Source organism: Dermacentor albipictus, chromosome 3 (assembly GCF_038994185.2).
Source record: "Dermacentor albipictus isolate Rhodes 1998 colony chromosome 3, USDA_Dalb.pri_finalv2, whole genome shotgun sequence".
Classification (NCBI taxonomy): Eukaryota; Metazoa; Arthropoda; class Arachnida; order Ixodida; family Ixodidae; genus Dermacentor; species Dermacentor albipictus.
In genome coordinates, this window is record NC_091823.1 from 85,620,667 (window position 1) to 85,646,533 (window position 25,867).

The window sequence follows — 25,867 nt, forward strand, 5'->3', positions numbered from 1 at the left end:
GTAGAAGTATAGCTCGGGCGGTGCAAATCAGTGCGACTTTATTTACGACTTCGGCGAGTAGTGTAACAGATTAAACGAGAGTCGAATGGTAATGGGCGTTGCTTTCCGAGCGAGGATAAGGGTTGGGTAAACAGGGAACGAGGAGATCCCACGAGGGGCGAAATTTTCCGGGCCCCAGGTTAACGCATTAATGCTCATTGGCGCGGGCTAAATCACGGCGAAGCCCTTTCTCGTTTCTTTCCGACGCGGCCCTCTGATGGCTCTATCGGAGCGTGCTATGGTTTGCATGCATTATGCGCCGCGCGGGCAGTGCGTCGCTTGTTTTCGTTGTTGTTGCCGCCGAGTCCCGAGAGCGAGCCAGCTAACGGGCGAGTTACGACGCAGCGAGCGGATCGCGTATGCGCAGTCCCTATAGCCACCAATAAAATACCGCGCACGCACGAACACGCATCGATCGATGGTCGGACGCCGTCGACGCGTGCGCGAGTGTCTGTGCGTGCGGGTGCACGCAAGTGGAAGTTTATCATAATGTTAAACGGTGGCAACGAGCCATAGACTCGTGTAATCGTACGCGGCGCTTAAGTGCGGCGCTAGCGCGATGCCGCTTCGAAACGGTGCTGGCACGGGAGCGCGCGATCGTCTGTGGCCTGCAGTGGGAGTTGTTTTGTTTTCCGGTTTCAGTCTGTCAGCGCCGGAGTGTGTCGGTGGGAGCAGCGGCGTTGGCCAAAAATGGTTCATCGCTTGGTGGGTTTCACGACATGCGCTTACTGCGCTTAGGCCGAGATGCTGCGCGACGAAGCCTCTGAAGTCGAAGGTGAACCGGCCGATATGGACGACGGACGGACGCTTATGAACACAAGGTACTCTATGCCGGGGACGTGCAGTAAGTCTAGTACTTATGTAGCCCTCAAGTGTAGCATACTTCAGTATTGGCAGTAAAAAGGTGTGATATCGGGCACCGAGCTTGCCAATGCAGGAATAGATGTATATGTTGCCAAAAATCTAAACTTTGGGTTTTGATAGTTATGGCAACGAAAAATTCTGTCTAAAGAGGCCATTTGCTCCTTCATTATGAACTTTTCCCATCCTTGATAATCACGGACAAGCTGGCCTCATTGAGTCACCCTCTCTCTGCAGCGTTACGTGTCACCACTTTTAGGTGAGACGACAACAATAGACCCAAATATATGCGAGAAATAAAAGAAGAAAGAAACAAGCCAGCAAATAAACAAACAAGAAAACGGCAACAAACTTAGTGTGCCTCGCCATACGGGCACACACACGCCCACACCAGCGGGCTTCCCCCCAGAACGCGTCTTACTGCAGAGAAGACCGCTGTGACGAATGTTTCTTTATGAATTTACGCAAGGCATACAAGCATGAACTCCTTTTTCGAAGCAAGGCATTTCGCAAGTACCTACATATATACATGAGCACAAAAAGTACGTGTTTTGTATTATTCAGCCAAATGTCACAAATGCAGCCCGCATCGTTATGTGTGAATCCTATGTTGGTACTACTGCCTTCCACGGCTGCATAGGCCTTACAGGAAGTGTTCACTTCAAGAAGTTCCTGTACATATTAGTCGAGAGAACCGTGAGGAAACGCGGCACACACAACGAGGGGCGAAGGACCAAAGTTATAGGCGAACGTCTTCGCCCCGTGAATCTTCGAAGCTTCGGCCCGCCTCGTGCTATCGAGAGCCGCGCGGAGGCGTGTGTGTTCGGCAAGTGCGTGCGCACGCTCGCCGGTGCTCGGAGCTGCTGCTACCAAGCTCGCTGCGTGCGACGCTCTATAGTGGGAGCGGGGAGAGGCAATTAAGCGAAACGCGAGAACTAATAAATAGTCCTCCCGGAACACCGCGCCGCCGCAGCCGTCGATCTCTCAACGGCATCAGCGACGCCCCGCAATAAAGACGATAATGGCGATTCGCAGGATTCATCCCTGGTTCGCCGCTTGCCTTCTTTTCTTTCTTTCTTTCGCTTGCACTTAACCATTCTCTTGTAACCTTTACGGCCCTCGCCCGCACACGCTGCATCCCTCGTGCTTACCCTCCTGCTCCAGAAAACTATGTGAGCCATGCATGCAGAACTCCACTGCCCTTTTCGGTCAGTTGCACCGTATGCGAACTGGATATACGCGAAAGCGAAGTGGGAGAAAATCACCCCGTGTGGTGTGCACGCAAGAGCTTCTGCAGGCACGCGAACACGTGACCGAGCTGAGAAATAAAGCGCGCAGAAAGAACGAACGGAGGGGGGAAGGACTGTTGGAAAGGCGGTCGGCTTATAGTGCCCCTGAAACAAATACTAAGCTATATTAGGTACCAGGAGCGTGAGGGAAGAAATGCCAAGTAGCATGAAAAGCAAAAGTAGAAAACAACACTCAAAAATAACGAACTACGGCATAATAAGCGTGAACAAGAACAGCCTGCTGAAGGAAGAAAGGAATAGTCTGTAAAGACCGCTGAGAACGGGGAGGGGGGGTGGGGGTTGAAAGAGTGATGGCAAGATTGTCTTTCGACTCCTTAAAAACCACGCCCCGACTTTGTTTCCAGTTGTCGCGTTTTTAATTAAGCCTGCTCCCGCCGGAAAGGCGCATTAGCGAGAGGACAGACCGGGCGGAAGAGAAGGAGAGTTGATATGGGCCACGGGACGGGCTCTCTTCTCAGGGTCACGCACCCTGTCTCGATCGAAGTTCCCCTCTTCGTTGTTCGGGTGGCGAGCGCTGAATTGAGACATCCGAAAGGCGGGGAGACAAAGGAACGAGCTGACGCACTGGGCTTTGATGGCTGTCACGACCAAGTAGCGTTCTCACTTTTTTTTTTCATTTTCTTCTGACTTATTAATTTGTACAGGCTTCGGACACGAAAATCCGGGAGGCATGGAAATCGCTTGTGTCCAGGTGATCGGAAACTTGCGCCAGTAATCACCGGTGTATTATAGTAAACCATCGACACTGCTGTGGGGTAACGTGTCCGCGACCGAAAAAGGGCAATTGACGCCGCACTTTGACAGGTTCCGCATGACTCGATTCTTCCCAGAGCAGCGACCTTGGCACGTGTCACAGGCTCGCGCGTCATCAACTCCTTGACGCCTTGGACAGGCGTTTATTGATTATGCTGTCAATTCCACACGATGTCGCGACCACTGGGTGCTCTCCACCTTTAGAACTAAAGCATAACGCGATCTTCATGATTTGGTTGATCCGATGTCCCCATTTATACGCTCTTGACGGATAGACAACACTGAAAACACCTTTACGCGTTGTGCCTACTATTTCTTTTTGCATCGGTTAATACATTCCTGGATAACATGCATTCCCAGCGATTACACTTAAGACATTGCAAAACATTTTTGTCGGTTATTACTTTAATGATTCATCTTGCCAGCGCGATAGAGACGGGAAACAATGAGGGTCCGCAGACTCCACACAACGCTGGATGTTTGCGTACTATATAAGTATTATCAATTAGTACCGTCAATAATACTTTCGTGATCGGCAGGAGACGCACTGACAGAGAACCAGTGGACCGGGCCTCAGCACTGTTGGCACAAAAGGCAGGCACGAAGAGGGGCACTGAGGCCCACGTGGCGGATTTCACGCAGCGTTATACAAGAGCCAATGTCTTTCGATAACACCTTCTTGCGCTGCCTCCCCGGTACCACCAACACCGCCGGAGCGTAGACAGCGGTGATCATGGCATGTAGAAACCAAATAGCATTTGCACTTCCCTCACTGAACCTTGCCTTACGTCTGATTTCCGCGATGCAGTTCATCAGGCGTCTTAAAGCCTCGAATTTTTGCTATTCATCTTGTCACGGAAAAGCACACGCCGACAATTAAAACCACGTTATCAAAAACATACAGTTGGCACCTACTCGCAGCACGAGGCTGCGAAGAAAATCCACTTGCATTACTTAGAGAGAAAGCCTTGCTGTGAAGCATGAAGCTCCGGAACCTTGCACAACATTCCAGTGGATGCCAACCTTCCCTTTTATGCAACTTCCTCCACCTTAAGGATTAAAGAAATACCGTTTCTTGTAATGCTGTATTTATACTGCAAATATGACGTCCTGGGCGTCTTGTTATCTCTGGCCTTCTACAGCATAAGCTGGAACTAATGCTGCGTATGAAGTGAGAGGGTGATCATATTAGGTTGCGTTCAGGAAAGACGTAGCCATGAGTCTTGCGAGATCACAACCTTACTTCTCGTATACGAATAGATCAAAATCAACACGCAAATTACATGTTCACATTGACCGAATACCTCGTCGGACAATAACCGCATTCAGTGGATTCCGATCGTCAATGACAAGTGCTCACCGCAGCCCCCGTGGACCCCTGTAGCGGTCCGCAGACAGCAAATTGAGAACTGCGCCCCTTATACACAGCGAAAAATATCTTTAGAATGATTTGTTTTAAAATATGCTTCTCAGTTTCTGCACGGAGACAGCCTTTCAAGGTATGCGCAGACCACGGCATACAGAAACAGCAGCTAACATGTTGTCAGGTGACGTCCAGAAGGCGCATACAGAAGACGCATAGTCGCGCAGCCAGGAACAGGTGCCATGTCAATATGAAATGTTGTGACCAGTCTCAGATATCCCTGCAGACGCCCGCGTAACTGCAAACTCGACAAGTCTGTGTACATTCATGATAGTAACAAAAACCGCGGCGCATAGGATGGCTAACGAAAAGATAATAAGATGAAGGAACGAAAAGGAATCACCCGCTGAAAAGTGCGCTGCATTAGTGTTGTCAACTTCTTTCCACGTCTTTTTTTTTTTAACGGTGCTTTCGGCGAAAGCATATGCGCCTGAATTTCCTCGGAGGCTTACAATTCGTCATTCGTGTTGTGTACGATAACCGTCGACAGAGCGCCAGATGCACGCGTTGCTGCGGCGTTAAGTGGTCCGGCTGGCATGTTTGCGACATCGATGGGCAGCCCATTTAGGAACCGTTCGACACGTATAAAGCGACCCACGAAGGAAAGAAAGGGTGAGAGGCAACGCCACAGCCAGGTTTCAGATGGCGCATAAATAAGACCGGAAGGAAAAAAAATAATACGATGAAGATCGAACTGCAGTACACAGTACGCACATCGCTATGCAGCTGCGGAACAAACGCCCTCTGGGCGTGATCATGCTCTTGTCCGGACAGGGTCGTCTCGACCAGATGAAGAAGCTGTAAAAATTCTAAAGGTGGGGTGGTGGGGGTTGGAGAGATGAGTACAAGAGTGAGGAAGCGGGCTATAAACAACTACATTAATAACAAGCCCGAGCGGTGAGGAGGAGGAGGGGGGGGGCGGCTCTAAGAAAGGACGAGGACGATAGATTAAGACGCGCCAAGAGTGATCGGAACACAAGACGGCGGGGCGACCCACTGGCTAGATATACCCTACACTGTCTCGGGCGTGCGTGCGAACGCGCGTGCACGCGCTGTATATAAGCGTATACATGGATGGATGTGTGCGCGCCACAGCAACCCCCCTGCCCCCCTTCCCCCTTACGGATGGATGCTCTCTCGTTAATGCGTCGAGCCGCCGCCGCACGCATTCTCTGCGGCGCTGCTGGCCGCTGCTGTTGCGCCGTCGAGAAACAACGGAGCCGCCGTCGCGGCCGCCGCGAAAGTGGGCGGCTTTCGACGACGCCCCCGTGAAGCGACGGATGGCCTTATCGCGGATATTTATGGGCTTCTCCGGGGCATCTGTAACGCCGCCGCAGCGGACCGAGGGGTGTGGATCGAGAGAGCTCGGGGCAAGCGGCGCTTCGCCGCGGCAGGTTTCGGTTATGTAGTGTCGTTGAGGAGGAAGGCGATCGTGCGCGGCCAAGCCCCCTTTCCCCCGCGCCACCTCCACGCCTGCCTGCTTACTTCCCTCTTGGTCCGCAAGCAGCAGTTCTTGAGGCAGCCTAGCGCTGCAGTGCCTTGCTTCCTCGTGAAGGCGACGTGGTCTTGCGCGCTCTGGTACTTTGGTCGCGCTCCATCTTTCTTTTTTTTTTGGGGGGGGGGGGGAGGGGATTTCTTCTTTGTCTTCTGAGCTTGAGGAACGGGCAGCGCTTGGAGTACGGTGAGATACGAGGGGCTATCGTTACGGGGCGCCCCGCGCATCCATGTTCCTTGTGCGTTGCTCAGAACGCGTAGTGCAGCTCTAGCGGAAACGGGGCGGAAGGTGTAAAAAGAAAAGAAACCAGGAAGACAAAGCAAAGAAGGATGAGCGAAAGGGGTCGGCCATCTCTCTCTCTCTCTCTCTGACGCGTACTCGCGCGCGACCGAGCTTTTCCGCATGAATTATGGCGGAGGTGTTACCCGACTTTAATGTCTTCATCGAGCGCCCGGGTTATGTATAGCCGGGGCGTCTGAGAACTCCGAGATTATACACCGTCCGTGCACTGCGCCTCGCCGGCGAGCATACACGTCATTGTTGTTTTCAATCTCCCGCAACCATCGGTAAGTGTGTAGTGCATAAGAGCACAATTTACAGTGCATCATCTCACCCCCCCCCCCTTCCCCCATCCCTCCCTGCGTTTTCTGTGTCATGCGCAAGAGATGGAACTATGCCCATGTTGCATACGTTAGCTACATGGCCCCCTTTCTGTAGTCAGTTTTTATTAGGCACGCGGCTCCTGCTCTTAACACTCTCCCCTCATTTTCGTCATCTGGAAACAGCAGCAAGCTCGTTCCCCCCCTCTCTCTCTCTCTCGCTCTCATTTTACGCCTCACTTCGGTTGCCTGCGTTTCTTTCTGACGTCTTCATTACTGTTTTGCCTCCTCTGCCTCCCTTACACGTTTATTAATATTTTAGTGCCCCGTATACCTCTACGCCTCCTCCCGCTGTATCCGCACCCACCTGTGTTGCGCGCCGCTGCCTGCCGGTGTCGGGCGCAGGCACGCCATCTATCGCGAGAGACGCGAGCTGCCCCACCCACCGCGGAATAGAGTTACATCGCCCGGCAGATGCGGCGCGCGCGGAGATCATGCCCGCTGCGCACGATGACCATCATCGCCATCATCGTCTTTAGCGGCGCGGCGGGCGAGCTGGGAACAAGGTGGGAGGGTGCGTGCACCGCTCGGGAGAAGGCGGGCGGCCGAGGCGTAATAAAATGCGCCCCCACCCGACTCCCGTGCTTGGCGGCGGTGCGAGCCTTACAGCTCGCTTCCAATGCAACGGACGGCATGCATAGTGCGTGGCCTTGCCTTGAACTTCCGTGCGTGGTGGCGGCGGTGTGGTTGCCGTGTGGGAGTCGTGCGCGAGCTCTCGTTTCGCGCGCTTCGCGGCGAGGTATATAGGGTCCCGCCACCGCCTTGCGAGCGACTTTGCGTGCTGCTTGTGTAGAGCGTTTGCTGGCGGATTCGCGGCTGTAGAGTGAGAGGGAGAGCAGGCATTTTACGCGCCCGCCCAGTGATCGCATGCGGGAGGAGCAGATGGTGGCCGAGGCGGATGCGCGAGCTCCGTGCGGTCTGTTTCGGAGAGAGTACAAGAAGGCATGAATATTGCGCCGGCGAAGGAAGCTAATGAAAAGGTGGCGATGCAGAGTGATTGGGCTGCAATTAGGCGTAAAGACCGCAAAGCGCCTAAACAAGTTGGGCGGAGAATTCGACGGTACATGCGAAAGTTGTCAGACCGCCAGATTCGTCAGGCTGTGTCGGACAAATTTGTCGAGGGTTCCAAAAAAGGCACTTTTCCCAACGAAGGCGTGATTAGTTTACTGGCAGAATATAGGTCCACTCCAATAAAGTATGGCCGGGTCTCACGAAACTATTTTTGAGCGACATTGGTTTTTAAGAAGACCCGCCGCCTACTCAAGGCGGCGAAGCAGATAAGGGAACCATTTGATAGCGCCACACGCTATGAAGCAAGGACTCACATGCGTGCCAGCTGTCATGTTATGGGTTGAGGGGGACTGGTGCATTGAAAGACGAATACGGCGATCGGTGAACGAAAAACAAACAAACGAAGAAAAGAAAGTAACACGGCAACGTATTGGACGTGATAGCGACATTGCGAAGCCATTAAAGCCATTTGCTCAGTGTACCAAGCCTTTCATCCCGACAATATTGGTAGAAGTGAGGGATTCTCATGCCATCGACAGCAATGACCCAGTGAAGATTCTACCAGCAGCCAATTACGTTGCGAGTACGAATTGTACACGGGCATCTCGGCTGCACTGGATGACATTCGGGTAGCTGCGCGCGCCCGTGTACACCATATACGTACAACGCACTGAGAATTCTTACGAACCGCGTCACACGTGGTCATAAAACGCAGCTATGATTATAGGCGACGTTATAGAAGATTCGGTTCGTGGGCAACGCCATCTCGGGCCCTGTTACGCGAACGATTTTTCAGTTTTCTGCGCAGTGAAAGCAAATCGACATGATCGCGAAACACCGAAAGTCTCTGTAAATCAATTTCACGCACACAAACCGACCGCAGGACTGTGTATGTTGTTACATGCGGAACATGACAGCACTGACAGCCCGAGATGACGGCACTCCAGCGCTGCCTGTCAAGTAGCCTACAGTACACCGCGCTCGCACGGAAAGCGGCTCACCTGGGAGTCCTTGAGGCCCAGTTTCTCGGCGAGCTTCTTGCGGTCCGGCTTGCTGATGTACTTCTGTATTTGGAAGCGTTTCTCGAGCCCTTGCCTCTGCGCGTCCGAGAAGACGGCCCGCCGCATCATTCCGCGCCTGGGTTTGCCCCTGGCCGTTGCAGCCCACGGGAAGGTGGCCGGCAACGGGAAGCCATGGTGCAGGGGGCCGCCGGCTCCGGTGCCCGGAGGACCACCGGGACCTCCCGCTCCTCCTTGCAGAGGACTCCGGCCGGGGCCGAGACCGAACTGTTCGCCGCCGCTCAGACCAGCGGGCCCGAGACCTGCGCGATGGAAAAACAGAGAACAATTCAGCAGTTGATTTCAATCCCGACATCAACAAATCACAAGCGTTCGCCGTTGGGGCTAAGGAAAACAGTTGACATTGCGCAAATATGGGCGGGTAAGAAAGGATCTTTCGTCCATTCATTCAAATAACTTTATTCAGTGCCCTGCGATTTGGTGGGGTGGGCCTGGACCCCACCAAGGTTTCGGCCAAATGTTGTTGGCCCTTGGCGGCTTCGTCGGGAGTTTATTTTCGAGAACAGTCTTTAGAGAACACTGGCTTAGCGATTTGTTAGAGCTGTAAGGCACTATTCGTTGAACAGGAAGAGCATATACAGGAACAGTTCATGCAGGCACGGCTTCCGCCTTTCTCGATATTTAGCCATTAGTCACCACATGCGTCGTAAATTACTTGCGTTGTATGAAGGACATATGCAACATCCTCTCTATCCCCTCCTCCCCTTTTAGCGTATTGCGTAATGAATATGGGATAATTAAGTGTTAATGACGTGTAAGGCGCACGTAATGACGTATCGGTGAGGTTGCTCACCGATAATGCTTGTTATCTAGTATGAGGGATAAATTATCCTGCCGCGAACCATGTACTTTGGCGAGATTAATTCAGGAAACGGTCGTGGCTTTAAAAAAGGTTTTGCTCAAGTTTGCGAAAAGCTTAGTCATTGAAATTTCTTAGAGCTGACCCGCCAGTTACAGAAGCACGTCAAACCTACACACTTCATTTCTTACAGATACGTCGGGAGAACGAGGGGCCGAATTCACGAAGCTTCTCGTCCGTGAGAGCTGTTATTTGGCATCAGCTACAGCCACATTCGCCAATATATGTGAAACATTACGATTGGCTGCGACCTGCTCTTACAAACAGTTCTAGCGTAAAAACTTTTCTGTGACTGCGGACTCTGGGGCTGAATTCACAAAGTTTCCTGTTTGTAAGTGATGCTCTTCGCCATTGACCGTTTGCCTTCGCTATTAATGTGTCCAGCATCATGACTGGCTGGACTTTTGTCTTACGAACAATACTTGCACAAGGGCTTTTTCTCAATACGGGCCCTAACTTTTTTTTTTTTAGCACGACGGGAGGGACGAGTTTACGTCCGAAGAGATATCATAGCGAGCGTGTGGTTAAATTTTGCGGTGTTATACTTCGAAAACATTCGGCTATATAAGGCTGAAAGATCAATAATGAAGGATGTGCACTCGGTGGATCGAGATGTCGCATAACCTTTTGCAGCATGTACTAGACAAGGACGGAGACAGAGGAACACACGCACGGACACGAGACGGTATAGCGTTTCTCTGCCCCCGTCCTTGTCAGATGAAGCGGACGAAGCCCAATCAAGAGCCGACGCCATCCCCATCATAGCATCACTCCCGTTTCCCCCCGCCTCTCACCATCCCCCCCTAACACCCACAGAAGCTCCGAATAGCGAGGCCGAAATAAATGTTTCTCTCTCGCTTCCTGTGCTACTATCCGCCCTTCAGAGATAAAAGACTTACCCTCTACATCGCTGCAAACCTGATAGACAGGATACCTCTCTCGTTTAGGAGTATTTTGGGACCACGGTAACTCGCGCCAGAGGCGCTGGAGGCCGCAAGAGTCCTTCTGCAGTTTCTGAAGTCAACCGGACTGAGCGACCGTCTGTACTATGGGGCTGATATTTACGATACGTCGGTCACTATACAGTGTGCACTGACTCATGACTTTCTCTTATTCTTTTGCACCGCTTTAGCCTTCTCAACTGCATACAGATAGCCAGCCGAGTTCACTCATAGTTCTACGCCTTTCATTCATCTTTCTCTCTCTCTGTCTCGGTGTCAGCAGCGGACCAACTCGCCCCAATTAAGCTGCTTCAAGTGATTTTGGAAACTGTTTCACACGCCACCGGCCAAGCATGCAGTAGCAAAGGGTTGCGAGGTTGAGACGGTGTATATAGCGAGCCACTCAGTTACTCGCGGTTGTCCCGGCGCTTCAACGCTTGAACTCGAGCGCTGCCGTTGGTTTGAAACGCGCCGCTCGTCACCCGCAAGTGTGCTCGAGCAACGAATGACATAGCTGTACGAGCCCGCGCTTTCATGACGTCAGCGCACGTCATATACATGTGCTGCGTTACCTCGGCGGACGCAACTAAGTGCACTCATCACCGCAAAAATGACCGCGGTATCAAGGCACGCATCAGATAGTCCACTTGCTGTCTCGGATAGCTCGGACGCACGCCATAAAAACAGCAAATAGTAGGTACATCCGGCGGCTCCCGACGTGCAATATAGTAAGGCAAGGTCTCCTCTTAGCAGATAATGCTTGGACAACTTGAAATGCTTTAGCTGCGGATTATGCTTAAGGCGATGGGCGCAAAAGACTCTGTGCTCCAACTCTTTTGTAGGGATTCTGTAACAACGAACACGTTCGACGACAAACCACGCACAAGCGATCAATGGAGACCTTTATACTAACTAAAAGCGGCGAAACGCAACTATTCAACACCAAATCCACTAGTCACTTTAGGAGCCGTTGATTCTGGGAGGACGCGGCTGAAACCCTCGTCGCATCACCCCCATTGTCCCTCATATGCGGTTTCCCCATGACTATGTTTTTTTTTTTCGAGAAGCTATGCTCAAGCTCACGAGAACATTTTATAGCAACTTTATAGACAAGGAACGTTTCAGATCGCTTGTGTCGCATATCGGTGTCGTATCAAACGCCGCAATTCTGTATATGAAATTGAATAAAGGCACTATATGCGATGTGTATGTAAAACGCTTGTGAACACTATATGAAAGTCTATAAGTTATAGGTCAGGAGGAATGTGATACATCTTATCCTAGTCTGCCTCATTTAAAATTGCAAGTTACGAGTCCTGCGTTTGGTTGCGAAATGATTAATAGCCGAAAGGATTTATTTTTCCCTGTCGTGGTGGCGTAGTGGATTTGTTGTTGCGCTTCTAAGCCTGAGGGCGCGGGACCGAATGCCGACCGCGGTGGTCGCCTTTTGATGGGGGCGAAGTGCAAAAGCATCCGTGTACCATACAGTGGGGGCGCCTTAAAGAACGCCAGGTAGCCATATTTACACCGGAGTGCCCTACGATGTGCATCATAATCATAACGCGGTTTGGGCAAGCAAAACACTAGAATTTAATTTTGTTTTAAAAGGTATTTACTTATTTATTCGTCAATACTGTCAGTATCAAATGGAACCGTAACAGGAAGGGCATCTTCGTAGGACAATCAATGCGTGCAAGCAGTGTACGAAACCTAAAACAAAAATGAAATAAAATAAATAAAATGTACACAATTAAAGATTTGGTCAAGCCCCATAAGTATAAGGTAAACAGTTTGCGTTAATGAAGGGCAAGAACAGTCAGGAAACCCCCGATTACAAATGATTTGAGAAAGAGAAAGTAAATAACACACACACACACACACACACACACACACACACACGCACACACGCGCGCACGCACACGGACACACACACACACACGCGCGCGCACGCACACGCACACACACACACACGCACACACACACACACACACACGCACGCACACACGCGCGCACGCACACGCACACACACACACACACGCACACACACACACGCGCGCGCACGCACACGCACACACACACACACGCACACACACACACACACGCGCGCGCGCGCGCGCGCGCACGCACCAAAAGCCTTCATCTATCAAAATCCTTCATTCATTTCATAATTCAATATTGCGTAGGTGCCTGCGACATAATCTTCTTTTTGTCAACTTTTCCAATCTATAATGAATAGATATATCAGTCAAAGGCAGTCTCCGTCATGTGAACTTTTGCACACTTACGCTGGTTTGTCTAGTGGTCGTAATAACGGGGGACGTTGCGATGTTCTGGATGCATTAGCTCATCTCAATGACAATACGAACCCGGCTGAAAGTTCGCATTTGTGAAGACAAAAAAAAGAAGACAGAAAGAAAGAGAAAGGCCTCTAGTGGTAACTGTAGGCGTTCAACATGTTGTAACTAAAATATTATTGTATACAGTATGTGTAAAATGCATAACCAATGGTCATTCGCAAACACATAGATCAATGTAGCTATGATTACGGCACCGTAATCACGACTACACAAATGGCGGCCATACGCCAAGATGCTAGGAAGTATTTTTTGATTATACCCCAGCACTTTGCGGTATATAGGCAGCCGGGTTCCGGTCTCGCCTCGTTTCGTATCTCTTCAATAAAAATGAATTCAAGTGTCCGGTGGTGGAAACGAACCTCGGGCATCCGCCACAACAGCCTCATTACTACATGATACAAAAAAAGTGCTTATCTTACGTCGAATTTACCGTACAGCACAAAAAAATGAAAGCAGTTTCGAGTTTTTTTTATTCATTCGGGGCGTCGGCTGCCATAAAAACAGGTTATTAGTGCAAGTTTCACTGTCTATCTTAGGCTGCACTGAGGTACAGGCGAACGAGACACAATTACGAGGCACGTTACGCTTCTTACGCAAGAAATCAATAAAGTGGCTTGATGATAAAGCCTAAGAATGCCTCTGCATAGTTTTATCTAACGGTGTTGCTCTTAAGCTGAGGAAGATACTTGCAGCGTAAAGTTATGCACAGATTGGGGCCGCATTTCATAGTACGCAGAGGGCAAAAGATAACCTGATCGCACCGAACGATCCAATACATGCGCGTGCGCGATTTGTCCGAGAGAAAAATCAGATGATATTAACTAAAATTAATAAATTTTACCTGTAAACTCCGAACATCTACGGCAAGTTCCCTGGACATATTCACACCAACCAGACGCTGTAGATTTACGAGATATGCCCCTGTGCCACGTGCATGCTTGGTTGCATTAGAGGCATATATCTCGCTTTTATAGTGTTCTATAGTATTCTTGTACATCTCGCTTCTATTGGGAATGCAAATCATTATTTATGCATGTATATGGGGGCTTTAATATTTGCCACGGGGTTTAACAACCATTGAGCTTCTGTAGATGCTACCAGGCTCTCTATTTCTGCGATAGTAACTAGAGCAAAAGCTGCCCAAAATTGGCACAGAGAAGGACCGAATATTTTAAAACTGCGGATAAAAGCTCAAAATCAAATAAAAGAACAAGAACTTATGAGTAAAACTGCTACAACTAACCCTACTTCCGCGGTAGCACGACAAAAAATTTTGCCAACCATTGCGAATTATTCCTAATGCGAAATTTGAGTGCAGTTCTATACGTGTTTGCACTTCACGTGTCAATATTTCGTATTATGATTATATAGGTACACGGTTTTACAGCAAAGATGTTTGTAGTACAGGCTTGCGTGCAGTTTTGCTTTGCGTCAACAATACACTCTAAAAATTTTTACACCTTTATGAGTGTATAAAGGGTGTTCGGTTGTCCCATGGCAAACACCCTCACGTTTAAGGGTTAAGATCAAATTGTTGGTGGGAACCAATGATGGTATCTTGTTTGCCGACTTTTCCTTGGAAGTAAAATGGATGACAGCTGTGACAGGCGACATAAAAGTGCATTAAACTAAGTTTCAAATATGCCGCTATCAAATTCTCCTGTCGCGTTTCTCGGTGCGCCCAAGGCTGTAAGAATGCTTACATAGTTTTCAATTGCGTCTTTTCTCGTCGCACGTCTAGCTAGAGTTTATTTGACGTCCTCTATAAATTTTAAACGCCATAGTGGTAGGGGTGTTACTCATGGGACAAGCAAACACCCTTAAGGGTGTAAAACCTTTTACTGTGTAGCTATAATCATCAGCGATGGCGCATACACCCCCAAGCAAGCAAAATATGCAATGGCTCATCCCTCTCGCAATGCGAAGGAATATTGAACAAAGGTACACCCATGTTTTTATGTACATTTACGTGGACGACCCAAATATATATATACAGTAAAAGCTCGTTAATTCGAACCGCAAGGGGAAGCCGCTTCAGTTCGAATTAACGAAAGTTCGAACTAACGAAAGTGAAGGAGAGCAACAGTACACTGCGATTTGGAAGCAGTAGGGAATGTCAGAAATTTGGCGTGTCCGAAAGAGATGGCGTGTGCCGCGGGCACACGCCATCTTCGAGTCGAAGCTCTGGGTCCGAATGTGCCACACCACCGATGTCCACCGAAACGAACGTTAGCCGAGGCTTAACACCATCACAATGAATCGCGACGGCCGATACCTCCTAAGCTGCAAACAGAGGTACACAACCGATGAAGACTGCCGAGACAAAGACACCGAACATGTGAAGGTGCCGAAGGCCCTGATTCGTTGGTTCTTGATTGCAAGCGCAGCTGCGACGTACTTGATTCGCTGTGTTTTGGCGCTTGCCGTGCCATCTCCGCACAACATTAGCAGCTGTACAAGATTTGCAAAGCCTCCGAGATTCGCAACGGGCAAGAAGTATCGGAGGTTACGTAGAACGGGGAGGTGGCAGCCGCCGCTGCCTTCTGGCTGACCCCGCGTCAGTTAGATTTTTTTCCGATTTTGCCTTCTCTCGCCGTTCTCTCCGTTTAGGAGGCAATACACCCTTGTGTGTAGGCAGTAGGCGCGTTTCTCTGGCCGTGTGCCAGGCGAGCGTAGTTCGAATTATCCGTGAGGGAACCTTTTCGCGTTCGAATTAACGGACTTTTTTAAACATATACTTCTGTGGAGCTTGGCCGGACCAAATCGTACAGTTCGAATTATCCATAAATTCGAATTATTGAAGTTCGAATTAACGAGCTTTCACTATATTTCACGAACACAGGGATATATATATATATATATATATATATCCCTGTGTTCAAAATTCTGTCACCTCCGTGTGCCGTGTGCTAAACAGCTTCGCTAGTGAGCCACCTTCAGAGTAGAATGACTAATGATTTTTTATTACGAAGAGAACGCTGTGAATAGCGTAGTTGGCGCGGACAATCTGTCTCGTGCGGCACATAGCAAACGGAGCGAAGTGTGGTGCGACCGCCTCGCTAATCGGGAGAGGCACGGCGTGGGTGACGCGTGGGAGCGATTCACAGCTGCCGCCAGGCATCTGACGCAGCGCTTTGTTTCCATACAGACGACGCGCGCTGCTCTGGCGCCGCGTCGGAGTCCGCACAGTCCGTCTTGCGCGGCACTATACGCTTTTCCTCTCACGCTTTCGTTCCAGCGACGACGAGAGCGGCCCTTCGTCGCAGGGAAATCGTGCCAACAGTGTCAGCGGCGACAACACCCAAGTGAGCGTCACATCGAGCCTTAATCGCAGCCGCTCACCATCGACCCTTGCAGGAGCAGTGATCCCCGTCACACACGCCGGTACCGTGGAGTGACCTCAGCACCTGACGCCGCGGACGAGCGTAGCCATTCCCACCTCACGCACCGTGCCCCTCCCCCCCCCCCCCCCCTCGGAAGCGCAGAGGAGATCGCCTACGCGGCTGAGGATGCCATGCTCGCCGGCAACTCCGCGCATGCGCAGGCCGTCTCCCCTCCGCTCCTCCTCCACTCCCGCTTCATGCTCTCACTAGCCTCCTCCTTCACTTTCCTCCTCGCGCGCACTTCTTTCACCTGCCGCTGTGCTCCGCGTTCGATCGGTTACAAGGCATTGCAACGCCGACGCTCAACGCTGGAACGGGCACTTAAAGGGAAGCTGAAGAGTCTGTCGAATTCAATAAGACGCTCATATACGGATGCGGGGACCTTATAAACCATGTAGGTCAAATTTGGGTTTTTTTTTTCAAATAGGAGCGACGTAATCGTCGGTTGAAATTGCGCTGTAGCTCCGCCCCCCGTCGAATGCCGCGCGCTGCTGCTGACGCTGACGATGCGAGCGGAGACCGGAAACCGCCGTGTTGTGACGTCAACTTTAGTGTTTTGCTCCTTCGCAGCCTGCGCGGCCGTGCCTGACCGTGCTTGTTTCTGCGTGCGTGCCGTCGTAATCTGCTTCGATCGACCCTGCATTTCTTTGTTGGTGCGTCTGTGTGTATGTAGAGTGGTGGTCAACGTGGGCAGCATCAACTGGTGTGGTGGGCCGATCATGCCGTCTTTCTGTGCAGCCTACGGTTGCACGAACACCAGCGGCCGCGACGATGTTGTTTTCCATTGCTTCCCACAAGACAAGAAGCTTTTCAGGAAGTGGGAGGCTGCTGTAAAGCGAAAGAATTTCAAGCCCTCAAGAACAACACTGCTGTGCTCCAACCACTTCCGTGACGACGATTATCACGAGAATTTGTCGTTAAAACGTGCGTTGGGTTTGCCAGTCAAGTCGGCTCGTCTAAAGCCCGGCGCAGTGCCGTCAGTGTTCGCGTACACAAGGAGCTCGTCACCGCTGTCAAGGCCAGCTTTCGCGAAAAGAAGGAAGCTTGAGGTAAGAACCTGACTGCGCGAACCATTGTTCAGTGTAGTTTAATACGTGTAAGCTAGTGATTGCTACAATGCTCTTTTCAGATAAATGGAGTTTGAGCTGGTGTACCGGCTCTTGTTAACAGTGAGGCGTTACGCCTGAATTAAACGGCGCTTGTACGAGAACGGTAGCAAACGGCACCGTACTAAAGAAAGCGTTTCAAGGTTAGGCTCGTGCGCAGCTCTCCCATCGTATCACTTATCGAGACTGCGGCTACGCTATGCGAAATTCGCAACCGGAGACTGCGCGCCGCACGTAATTCTACTCGGAAAGCTCGTACGTGTGAAAACGCGATACGTAGATGCGCTCGCTTGGTCCTATTTATGTTCAAGCATTGTAGGATTCATGTGTAGTCCTCTGTGACCAAAATATGTTAGAAAATTGGCGCGGCACCTTTTTCTTCGTCCTCGGAGCGCCGAGAAAGCGTTTGCCTCGAGAAGGCTCCCGGCTCCCGGCAAATAAAACATAAAAAAACTTGTAGCATCGAGTGGCACATCTCAAAATAAAGATGAGGAAAACCACAATGCAAGAGACACTTCCTTTATGAACGCGGAGGAGTAGGGTAGTCTACGTAGCCTCTTTCCTTCCAATGTTTCATAACCTTCAAGAGAGGTGTCACGGAGGTCTGGGAGCAGACTTTTTAGCTATATGGCAACCATTAAAGCCTATTCTAGCTACCTAAATGAATACAAGTATGGAGAAGCTAACGCATATATAGATGGTGCCTCTTCGCCTAGAGATGACATGTGTGATTTGCAACGCAGCTGTAAAATTCATCTGTTCCATAAAGCGAGCGTTGAAATTATTTTTGCAAGACATGGAAAAATTTTACTCGTACTGAAGTGCACTTTGCTTTGTCCTGTTTGCAGCAAGAGCATCATATGGTTTTCTTTTTTTACATATTCAGGTTCTCAATGAACTGTTAGGCAACACGGCTTGCACTGAAGACTGCGCACCAAGTGACTGCGCACGAGGTGACTGCACACCAGATGACTGCACACCAGATGACTGCACACCAGATGACTGCACACCAGATGACTGCACACCACATGACAGTGAAGATCAAGAATTCATGGCAGTTGACATCACAGATCATGACTGCGCTACAAGAAACTTGCCACTTGCAGACTGTGCCCAAGAACCAGCACTGATCTCCCATAAAGGTGACAAGTGCTTTCAAGTCATTATTCATCCTGAAAACTGCTCTAAGGCATCACAAGTGAACATGAAAAGAAAATGCAAATCAAAGGAAGCACAGACAAAGTCTTCTGGTGTTTCTATAGGTATGTATATATATGCTCTATTAAACTTGGCATGCCTTTTTCAGTGTACCAGCTGCATGCTTTCTTTCAGTTAGTGGGATAACTTATCGGCTGTAATAAGGGAATCGTATTTCTGTAATACTACAAATGTTTTAGCGTCACTAAAGCTGAGTCGGTGGACATAGTATTAGTTGAATGAAATTAACCTCATTCAGTCCTGATAACTCCTGTTCATGTACTTCAATTTTTTACCAGGTGTTCAGGTTGGTGCCTCGATGGTTAGTGTGGCCACCCAGGTACAGTTGGGCACTACGGTGTGTGAAGCAAGCTCCGAGGACAGTGATAACGAGGAACTCTGTGACAATGGCGACTCATTCAGCCGTGATGACGACTACTGCCCCTTGAGTGACTGGAAAGAGGGGTACGTTATGTCAATGGCGTAAAAAATTGCAATGCTTTCTCAATTTGGCTTGTTACGATCGCACTGGGTCAGTGCGCACAACAGACGCAGTTATTTCGCAAGCTCCCATGGTCTGTGCTATGCACCTTAGCTGAAAGATTGTTGTTTTTTCCAGGAATATCGACTCCGATGAAAGGAATTGCAGTGAGGACTGCAGTGACACTCCTGATAATGAAAGAATTATTTTAGTCCAGGAGCAACAGCTTAGGAAGCTTTTCAATTTCTGCCGCAAGTGCTTTGCACCTTGCACATGTCATGTCCAGTGCCAAGGAACTCTTTTTCAGATGACTACAGTCTGCAAGTCGGGCCACACGATTTCTTGGCAAAATCAAAATTGCATTCAGCAGTTGGCTGTGCTCAACCTGCGGCTTTCTGCAGCCATACTATTTTCTGGGTGCAACCCAACTGCTACCCTCCGGATGCTTTCGCTTGTTGGGGTACAAGTATTCGGAGAGAGGACATTTTTCAACATTCAGCGTTCTCACCTCTGGCCTGCCATTGGGAAGGTAAGCATATTTCTTAAAATATATTTAAAGCAATTGACATGTGCTTAATTTAGTGGGAATTTTCTTTAGGTGTGGAAAAACGAACAGCAACTGTTGCTTGTGGATATAGGGGAGCAAAAAGTGAGACTTGCCGGTGATGGGCGAGCCGATTCGCCTGGATTTAGCGCAAAGTTTGGAACATACTCCTTTCTGGATCTTCAGCGCAACAAAATACTGCATTTTGAACTTGTACAGGTTTGTTTAAACTGTGTTCTATAGCATGGTATATCTGTAACAACCAGTGCTAGAAGATAAGTCTACGCAGCAAATAATCACTTCACTTTCATTCTGTTTATAGAGGACAGACCATTGTTATGTGTAAAACATACTGAATTGTCACGTTTTGCAGTCCAATGAAGTAGGCGGAAGCTGCTATATGGAGCTGGAAGGCCTGAAACGTAGCCTCAGCTTCCTCCAGGATCACCACATTGATGTGACGTCTATTGTTACCGACCGGCATGCCCAGATAAAGTGTTTTCTTCGGAAGGAGAGGTCCGACATCACGCATGAATTCGATGTCTGGCATGTCATTAAAGGTGTGATGTAGTCTGTACTTGACTGGACCAGAATATTTTTACTTGCATTATGCATTCTTGCAAGAAAGACATGCATATATTTTTTTAAAATTTCAGGTGTTCACAAAAAGTTGCTTGCTGTGGCTAAGAGAAATGACTCCAAAGAGCTCAAGGAGTGGACGCAAGCTGTTGGGTACCACCTCTATTGGTCGGCTGCCTCAAGTGAGGGCCACAAGGAGCTAATTGTTCCGAAGTGGAAATCACTGCTAAATCATGTCAGAGACATTCACAGCCATGAGGATGCACTGTTTCCATCCTGTCTTCATGGAGACATTGAACCGCGGAATTGGCTTAGCACAGGTACTCTGCCTTTTGATGGAAATATAACATACATCAATGAAGAACATATCAGCTGTACCAAGCAGTGTCATGCGAGTACACCATGTCTGACCACTTCAGAAATATTGTGTAGCTTTTTGCTGTTGAATCCGTATTTCTTTCTTTCTATTCTTTCTTGCTATAGATGCCGCTGTAGCTCTAATCGCATGCACAAGTTTTGTTTTCTGATTTTGGAAGTTGCCAGCTGAAAAAGTGCCACCTCTGTTGTCACAGTCGGAATAATGGCATATATTATGATGCAAGAAAATATATTAGCTTGGTGCTGTAATATGTAATGTTACTACCTCAGTGGAATAGTACGTGCAGCAGCCAGTTTGCTTATCCACACATATGGCTGGTGTATACACTTGGCACTGGTGCTTCTACACTTTTCATTCAGAGTCGAAGGCTTTCCAGAAGCTGAAGGAAGTAGCGACTTCCAAGGCCCTCCTGAGAGATTTGCCACAACTAGCAACGAAGTTCCAGACCTATGGTTTAGAAGCTTTCCATAGCGTGCTGCTGCATTTCGCGCCCAAGTTGTGCCAGTACTCCTTTGAAGGAATGGTGGCAAGGTAACTAAATATTTCAGCTTTGCAGTTGAGTCTTGATGAGATACTGAAATCAAGCGAGCAGTGTGTTTCAGTGAAGAAACTGCTTATACCAGATAAATATATGAACACCATATGAAATAAAAAAATGTAGTATATAAACTATACTGAGGCCACAATGGTTCATTACAGTGATCAAGCATTCGTTAATAGCAGATTTCTCATTGCTTGGCTGCTTTTGGAGTCCAAGCCGTGGTCCACAGAGTGTTTGCCTGGCTGTAGTTTGTTTAATTACCTATCACTGTTTCTACTCTGTATTTTGTCTCCTGCATCTCTTGGCTGCATCAAATTGTTTCACGATTCAATGGCCTGAAGTGACAAAATGATTAAATGTAACTGTTTCAGGACTCGGTTAGCAGCCATGCACTACAATGAGAACAGTGAGAGAAGGCAGGCATGCACACAGGATGGCACTTCTAGGTGGATTGTGAAATACCCGAAAGCCACAGGAGGCAATGCGGTTGCCTGTCCTGTAAAGGAGCAACCCACACATGGTAAACTGATGATATTGCACTTTATTTCTTCACACATACATTGTGTTGTGAAATCCTAATGCAGGCTATGTGAAGAGACTACTGGAAGTGGTTATGCTGGACGCTGTCACAGTGTTACGGACAAGAAGGACCACAAATGCGAAGATTCCGCCACCTCTCAGCAGCCGCTTTCCTAAAGCATCAAAGGAAGAGCTTGTAAACAGGCGGAGAACAAGATTCAACAAGTAGTTAGATATTATGGTCTTGTAGCAAAATGTAATGAGAATGCCAACAATGTGAAAAGCTGGTTTGCTCCTAACACAAGCCATTGTAGACTCATGACACAGTGCATGACAAACTACCTTTGTGACAGCTTCACGACATCCATGTAAATAACTTTATAAATATGTGTTTGTGTATGCTAGGGTTGGCTGTTTTTCTATTTTACATGTGTGGCAACCAGATAAAATGACACTGAATAAAATATATATGTGCCTCCAAATTCACTTTTTATTGTGCCAAAAACATTTACTACATGCATGAAAGTTGTAAAGTCAATTGGTAAGTGATGCAATTCATATTGGTTCATAATGTCAAGATCGGTGCATGCAGTAATTCAGTTCCTTTACTAACATGTTTAAATACTCACTTCGACGCAGCTTGAAAAATGTTTGAACCCCGTGTACACTCCATTATGAGATGGATATTTCTTCCGGATAGCACACAGGACACAACTTGGCAGAATGCGTCTCTTGTGCTTGCCCATTCTTCTCCAAACTAGATATGCAAATTGGCGATATGCAGCATATCTCAACTGTCTGTAAGTGAAAGTAAATTATATTGCAGCACATATCTGATCTATATCAAATCTCACCTGTTTGTGGGTTCTTTTCCTGATAATGTAGTACCTTGCTGCACAAGTGCCACTTCAAGCACAGTCCTGTTCAGACAAACGTCTTTAAATTTTCGGGACCTTGTGATGCATTGTGCATGCTTCTGCTTTTGAGTGATTTCGTTAATTTCTTGACAGCAGCAGCAGTCCTCTTCATTGTTCATTGGAATACAGTGATGGCACGAACACCTATTAAAAGTGAAGTGTGTTTAAAATGGCATCAAAGACTACCAAAGAAGCATTTGCACTCATGAACACATGCAAAGAACTAGTATCAAATTAGCAAGTGCACCTTAGCTTGATACATTATCAAGCACGCAGCACGTATACGGCCAGCCCTGCAATTCGGCCTGCGCACTTACTGTATATGGCCACAGAATGAGAGAGGACTACTTTCCACTAGCAGGCTTTCTAAACGCAGCGCGAAAAGATCGGAGCAACGAAAACAAAGACGGCACGAGTGCGGACTGACTGATGATAACTGGTGTTGGAAGGCCTTACGAATACACGAACTCGCCCAAACCTGGATTTTGATTTACTGCGAGCTCCTTCGTGTTAGCACTCTGAACGGAAAGTGCATGTTTATTTCCCGTCCTCGACGCAGGTTTCGTCGCAAAGCGCCGCGAATTTTCTATTTGCACGAGTGTTGTAAAACAGCCTGCACGCAGCTACCATAACGCAGTGCAAATGTAGAGTTTGCACGTGCTGGAAAGCCGGCGCACGCCAGGACGCTACACTCCCGCCCCCGTCTCTCGCGCACAGCGAGAAACCGACCGTCTCACGTAGCCGACGGAATTTGCCGCCTTTACGACTTCGGTTACGAGTAGTGTGCGGATGGCGCACAGATTAAGGTCACTACACGTACTGCATGAACCGGGAAGCTTTTCACGCGTTTGAACCGTCTTTGTAGGTTGCGGACAGCTTTGGACAGCGCACAAATGCCGACGATCGCATCCCCGCTTACGTTCCACGAGGAGGCATGCAGGAACACAACACTGCAGTTGTTTGACCGGAAACGAGCTCACTAGATCGGCGAAAGATCGGCGCGATCACTAGATCGCTTTGCAAAAAACATACTCACCAAAGAGCATTTCCAGCACGAGGAGATCCCAAGACTTCGCTTTCGTTCTCGTCGAAAGCACTGCTCGCACCAGCATCGTTCGCTTCTTCGAGAGGCCGGCTCTTAGCAATCGGCTCGTACATGTAGGGAGCAACGCCGAACTCTTCCGAAAAACGCAGTCTCTCTAAATTTTCCATTACCTCTTTATTTTCCATTACAGCACCAAACTACCTGGCACCGCACCTCATGTGGAGCGGCAGCGGTCGGTCGCTAAAGTTGACGTCACGGGTCGCCCGACCAATCACAGGCGGAAACGAGACGCGCGAGCTGGGCGTGTCCGCTGCTGCACTTTTCGTCGAAATAAAACATATTTGCGCTTTCTTTAGCTCAATTTCGATACGATATTCGAATTCGGAGGGTTGAAAACCATTATGTACACATGTTCACTCATTTTTTCTGGAAAACCTTTCAGCTTCCCTTTAAAGGCCACCTTATAGTCCGACGTAGCGTTGACGCGCGTGCCCACTCGGCACGGCGACGCCACGCCAGTGAAAGCGCAGCGCTCTATAGTATGACGCGAGGCGCGGCCGACGTATCCGGCGTCCGTCGACGTTCCCCGGCTGCAGCCTGCGTGAGATGCGACATGCTGCATTCCGCGGCAGCCTCGTCACCCAGGATGCACCACATCCGCGTCTCGCCGCTGGTGGCGGTGCGTTACCGTGCACATTGCAGCGAGCCCGCAGTTTCTTATCATCCTGCATGAAACTGTTAGTTTCGTATAAAATGGACGCTTTCGCGCCACCATAACGTGACGAACCTGGCGTCGCCAACCTTAAGAAATGCTCAAGGAGTCACGCGCGACGGCCCGCGTCGCAGACTTTACGGCGCTTTATCCAGCCTTAAACGTCACCCAGGCGCTGCCGGTAGGTGGCGCTACGCTAAGTCCTCGCGCCGAATACCTTACTGCTTTTGACCGCATTTTATACCGTTGTCATGCGTTGCAAGGTATTCACTTAAAGCTTTCGGATGAACCTACAAGAAGCGTTAGGTAAAAAGCCATAAGTTGAAGAGAAAATGCTTTAATAATTTGATCGGAAACCTGCAACTGCCACACATATTGCAGATATACTTAGATGCGAGAGGCGCTCTTGGCCAGAGCTATTATTGAGGTACAAGAGATCCAGCAGGTCGCATTCTAAACGCTTCGCACAAACAACTGCGTAGCAATACGTTGTGCAATAGGCTGTCCATTCAATTGTTTTATTGCATACTACGTGCCCATTCTCATGACAAGCGCTGTAAGGGCTGAACAGATATAAGACGGTATAGATAGAAAGAAATCAGTAGACCTTTGCTGCTTGTTATGTAGCATATAGACATCAGAACTCGCTCCACATGTGCACGAGCTCGAGCTGCTCAGAGACACCATAGAGAAAGGGAATCTATGGAGACACGATGAACCGACGCTAAATCTGACCATTTGCTGCCTCGAAGCGAGCGAAGAAATAATAATAATAATAATAATAATAATAATAATAATAATAATAATAATAATAATAATAATAATAATAATAATAATAATAATCTTTATTCAGTATAGTTAAAACAGTATACAAAACGGAAGCGCCGAAGCCACAAGAGGGCTTGTGCGGCGACAACCGGCAGCCGCGGCAATTTACGCGCCACACCAGAACTCCATCAGAAGCTCGTTGTGCAAATGCCAATACGGAACCCAATGTGACATCCTTGTCACAGGAAAAAACTTAAGAAAGGATCTTGCGTAGTCAGTGTCTAATGGCATTCGACACATGAGTAGTACAGTAGCATTTGCTGTTCTTATGTAATAATAATAATAATAATAATAATAATAATAATAATAATAATAATAATAATAATAATAATAATAATAATTGTTGCTTTTGTTGTTGTTGTAGCTACCGCGCCCAGATTGTCTTGCTTCCCGGCAGCTGGCTATCTCGGAGACTGTTACTGAACTAAAACTGGGGCTAAGTTATCACTCGGTGCAAGACGAACTTCCTATATTCAAAACATCTTGAACGATCTCTCCCCTTTGACAGCGAGACAAGCATGCCTAACAAAATTGCTCGCGCGGTGCAAAGAGTCCGAAAACGCGATTGTTTTCTTTCGTGCCTGTGATTTGTGTGCCTCCTTTGAGTGGCAGTTGTGTCCCACGGAAAGTATACCCACTAGGCCAACAACAAGTGCTGGCGCAAATAGTACTGTACCATGTCCAATATATGTGAGCTCTAGAATACATGGCGGCCCACATGCACATAGCATATGCATGGCTTGAACAGTGACTTCATTCGACAGCCGTCGATCGTGCTCACCGTTAGCGCAGTGTTTTGTTTATTGCTTACTGCGGAGATTCATTCCTTCGAAATGGCAAGCCCGGACA

General features: G+C 48.7%; 2 protein-coding genes across 3 annotated transcripts in view; one reads left to right on the plus strand and one right to left on the minus strand.

Moving 5' to 3' along the window:
* LOC135898841 (uncharacterized) overlaps positions 1–25,867 on the minus strand; it is a 97,224-nt gene that overhangs the window by 21,718 nt on the left and 49,639 nt on the right. The window contains exon 4 of the mRNA XM_065428005.2: positions 8,553–8,872. Within this exon, the coding sequence (XP_065284077.2) occupies positions 8,553–8,872 (320 nt within the window). The remainder of the gene's footprint in view (positions 1–8,552; positions 8,873–25,867) is intronic.
* LOC135915936 (uncharacterized) lies at positions 16,718–21,986 on the plus strand. 2 transcript variants are annotated; one of them, XM_065449127.2, is made up of 10 exons: positions 16,718–17,219; positions 18,163–18,538; positions 18,773–18,938; positions 19,093–19,483; positions 19,553–19,717; positions 19,872–20,058; positions 20,155–20,397; positions 20,816–20,987; positions 21,369–21,517; positions 21,582–21,986. In XM_065449127.2, exons 1-10 carry the CDS (start codon positions 16,890–16,892, stop codon positions 21,743–21,745), a joined length of 2,343 nt encoding a protein of 780 aa, XP_065305199.2. In that variant the 5' UTR covers positions 16,718–16,889; the 3' UTR covers positions 21,746–21,986. The 2 variants fall into 2 exon arrangements, with proteins under 2 accessions (XP_065305199.2, XP_070392730.1); XM_070536629.1 differs by lacking the exon at positions 19,553–19,717.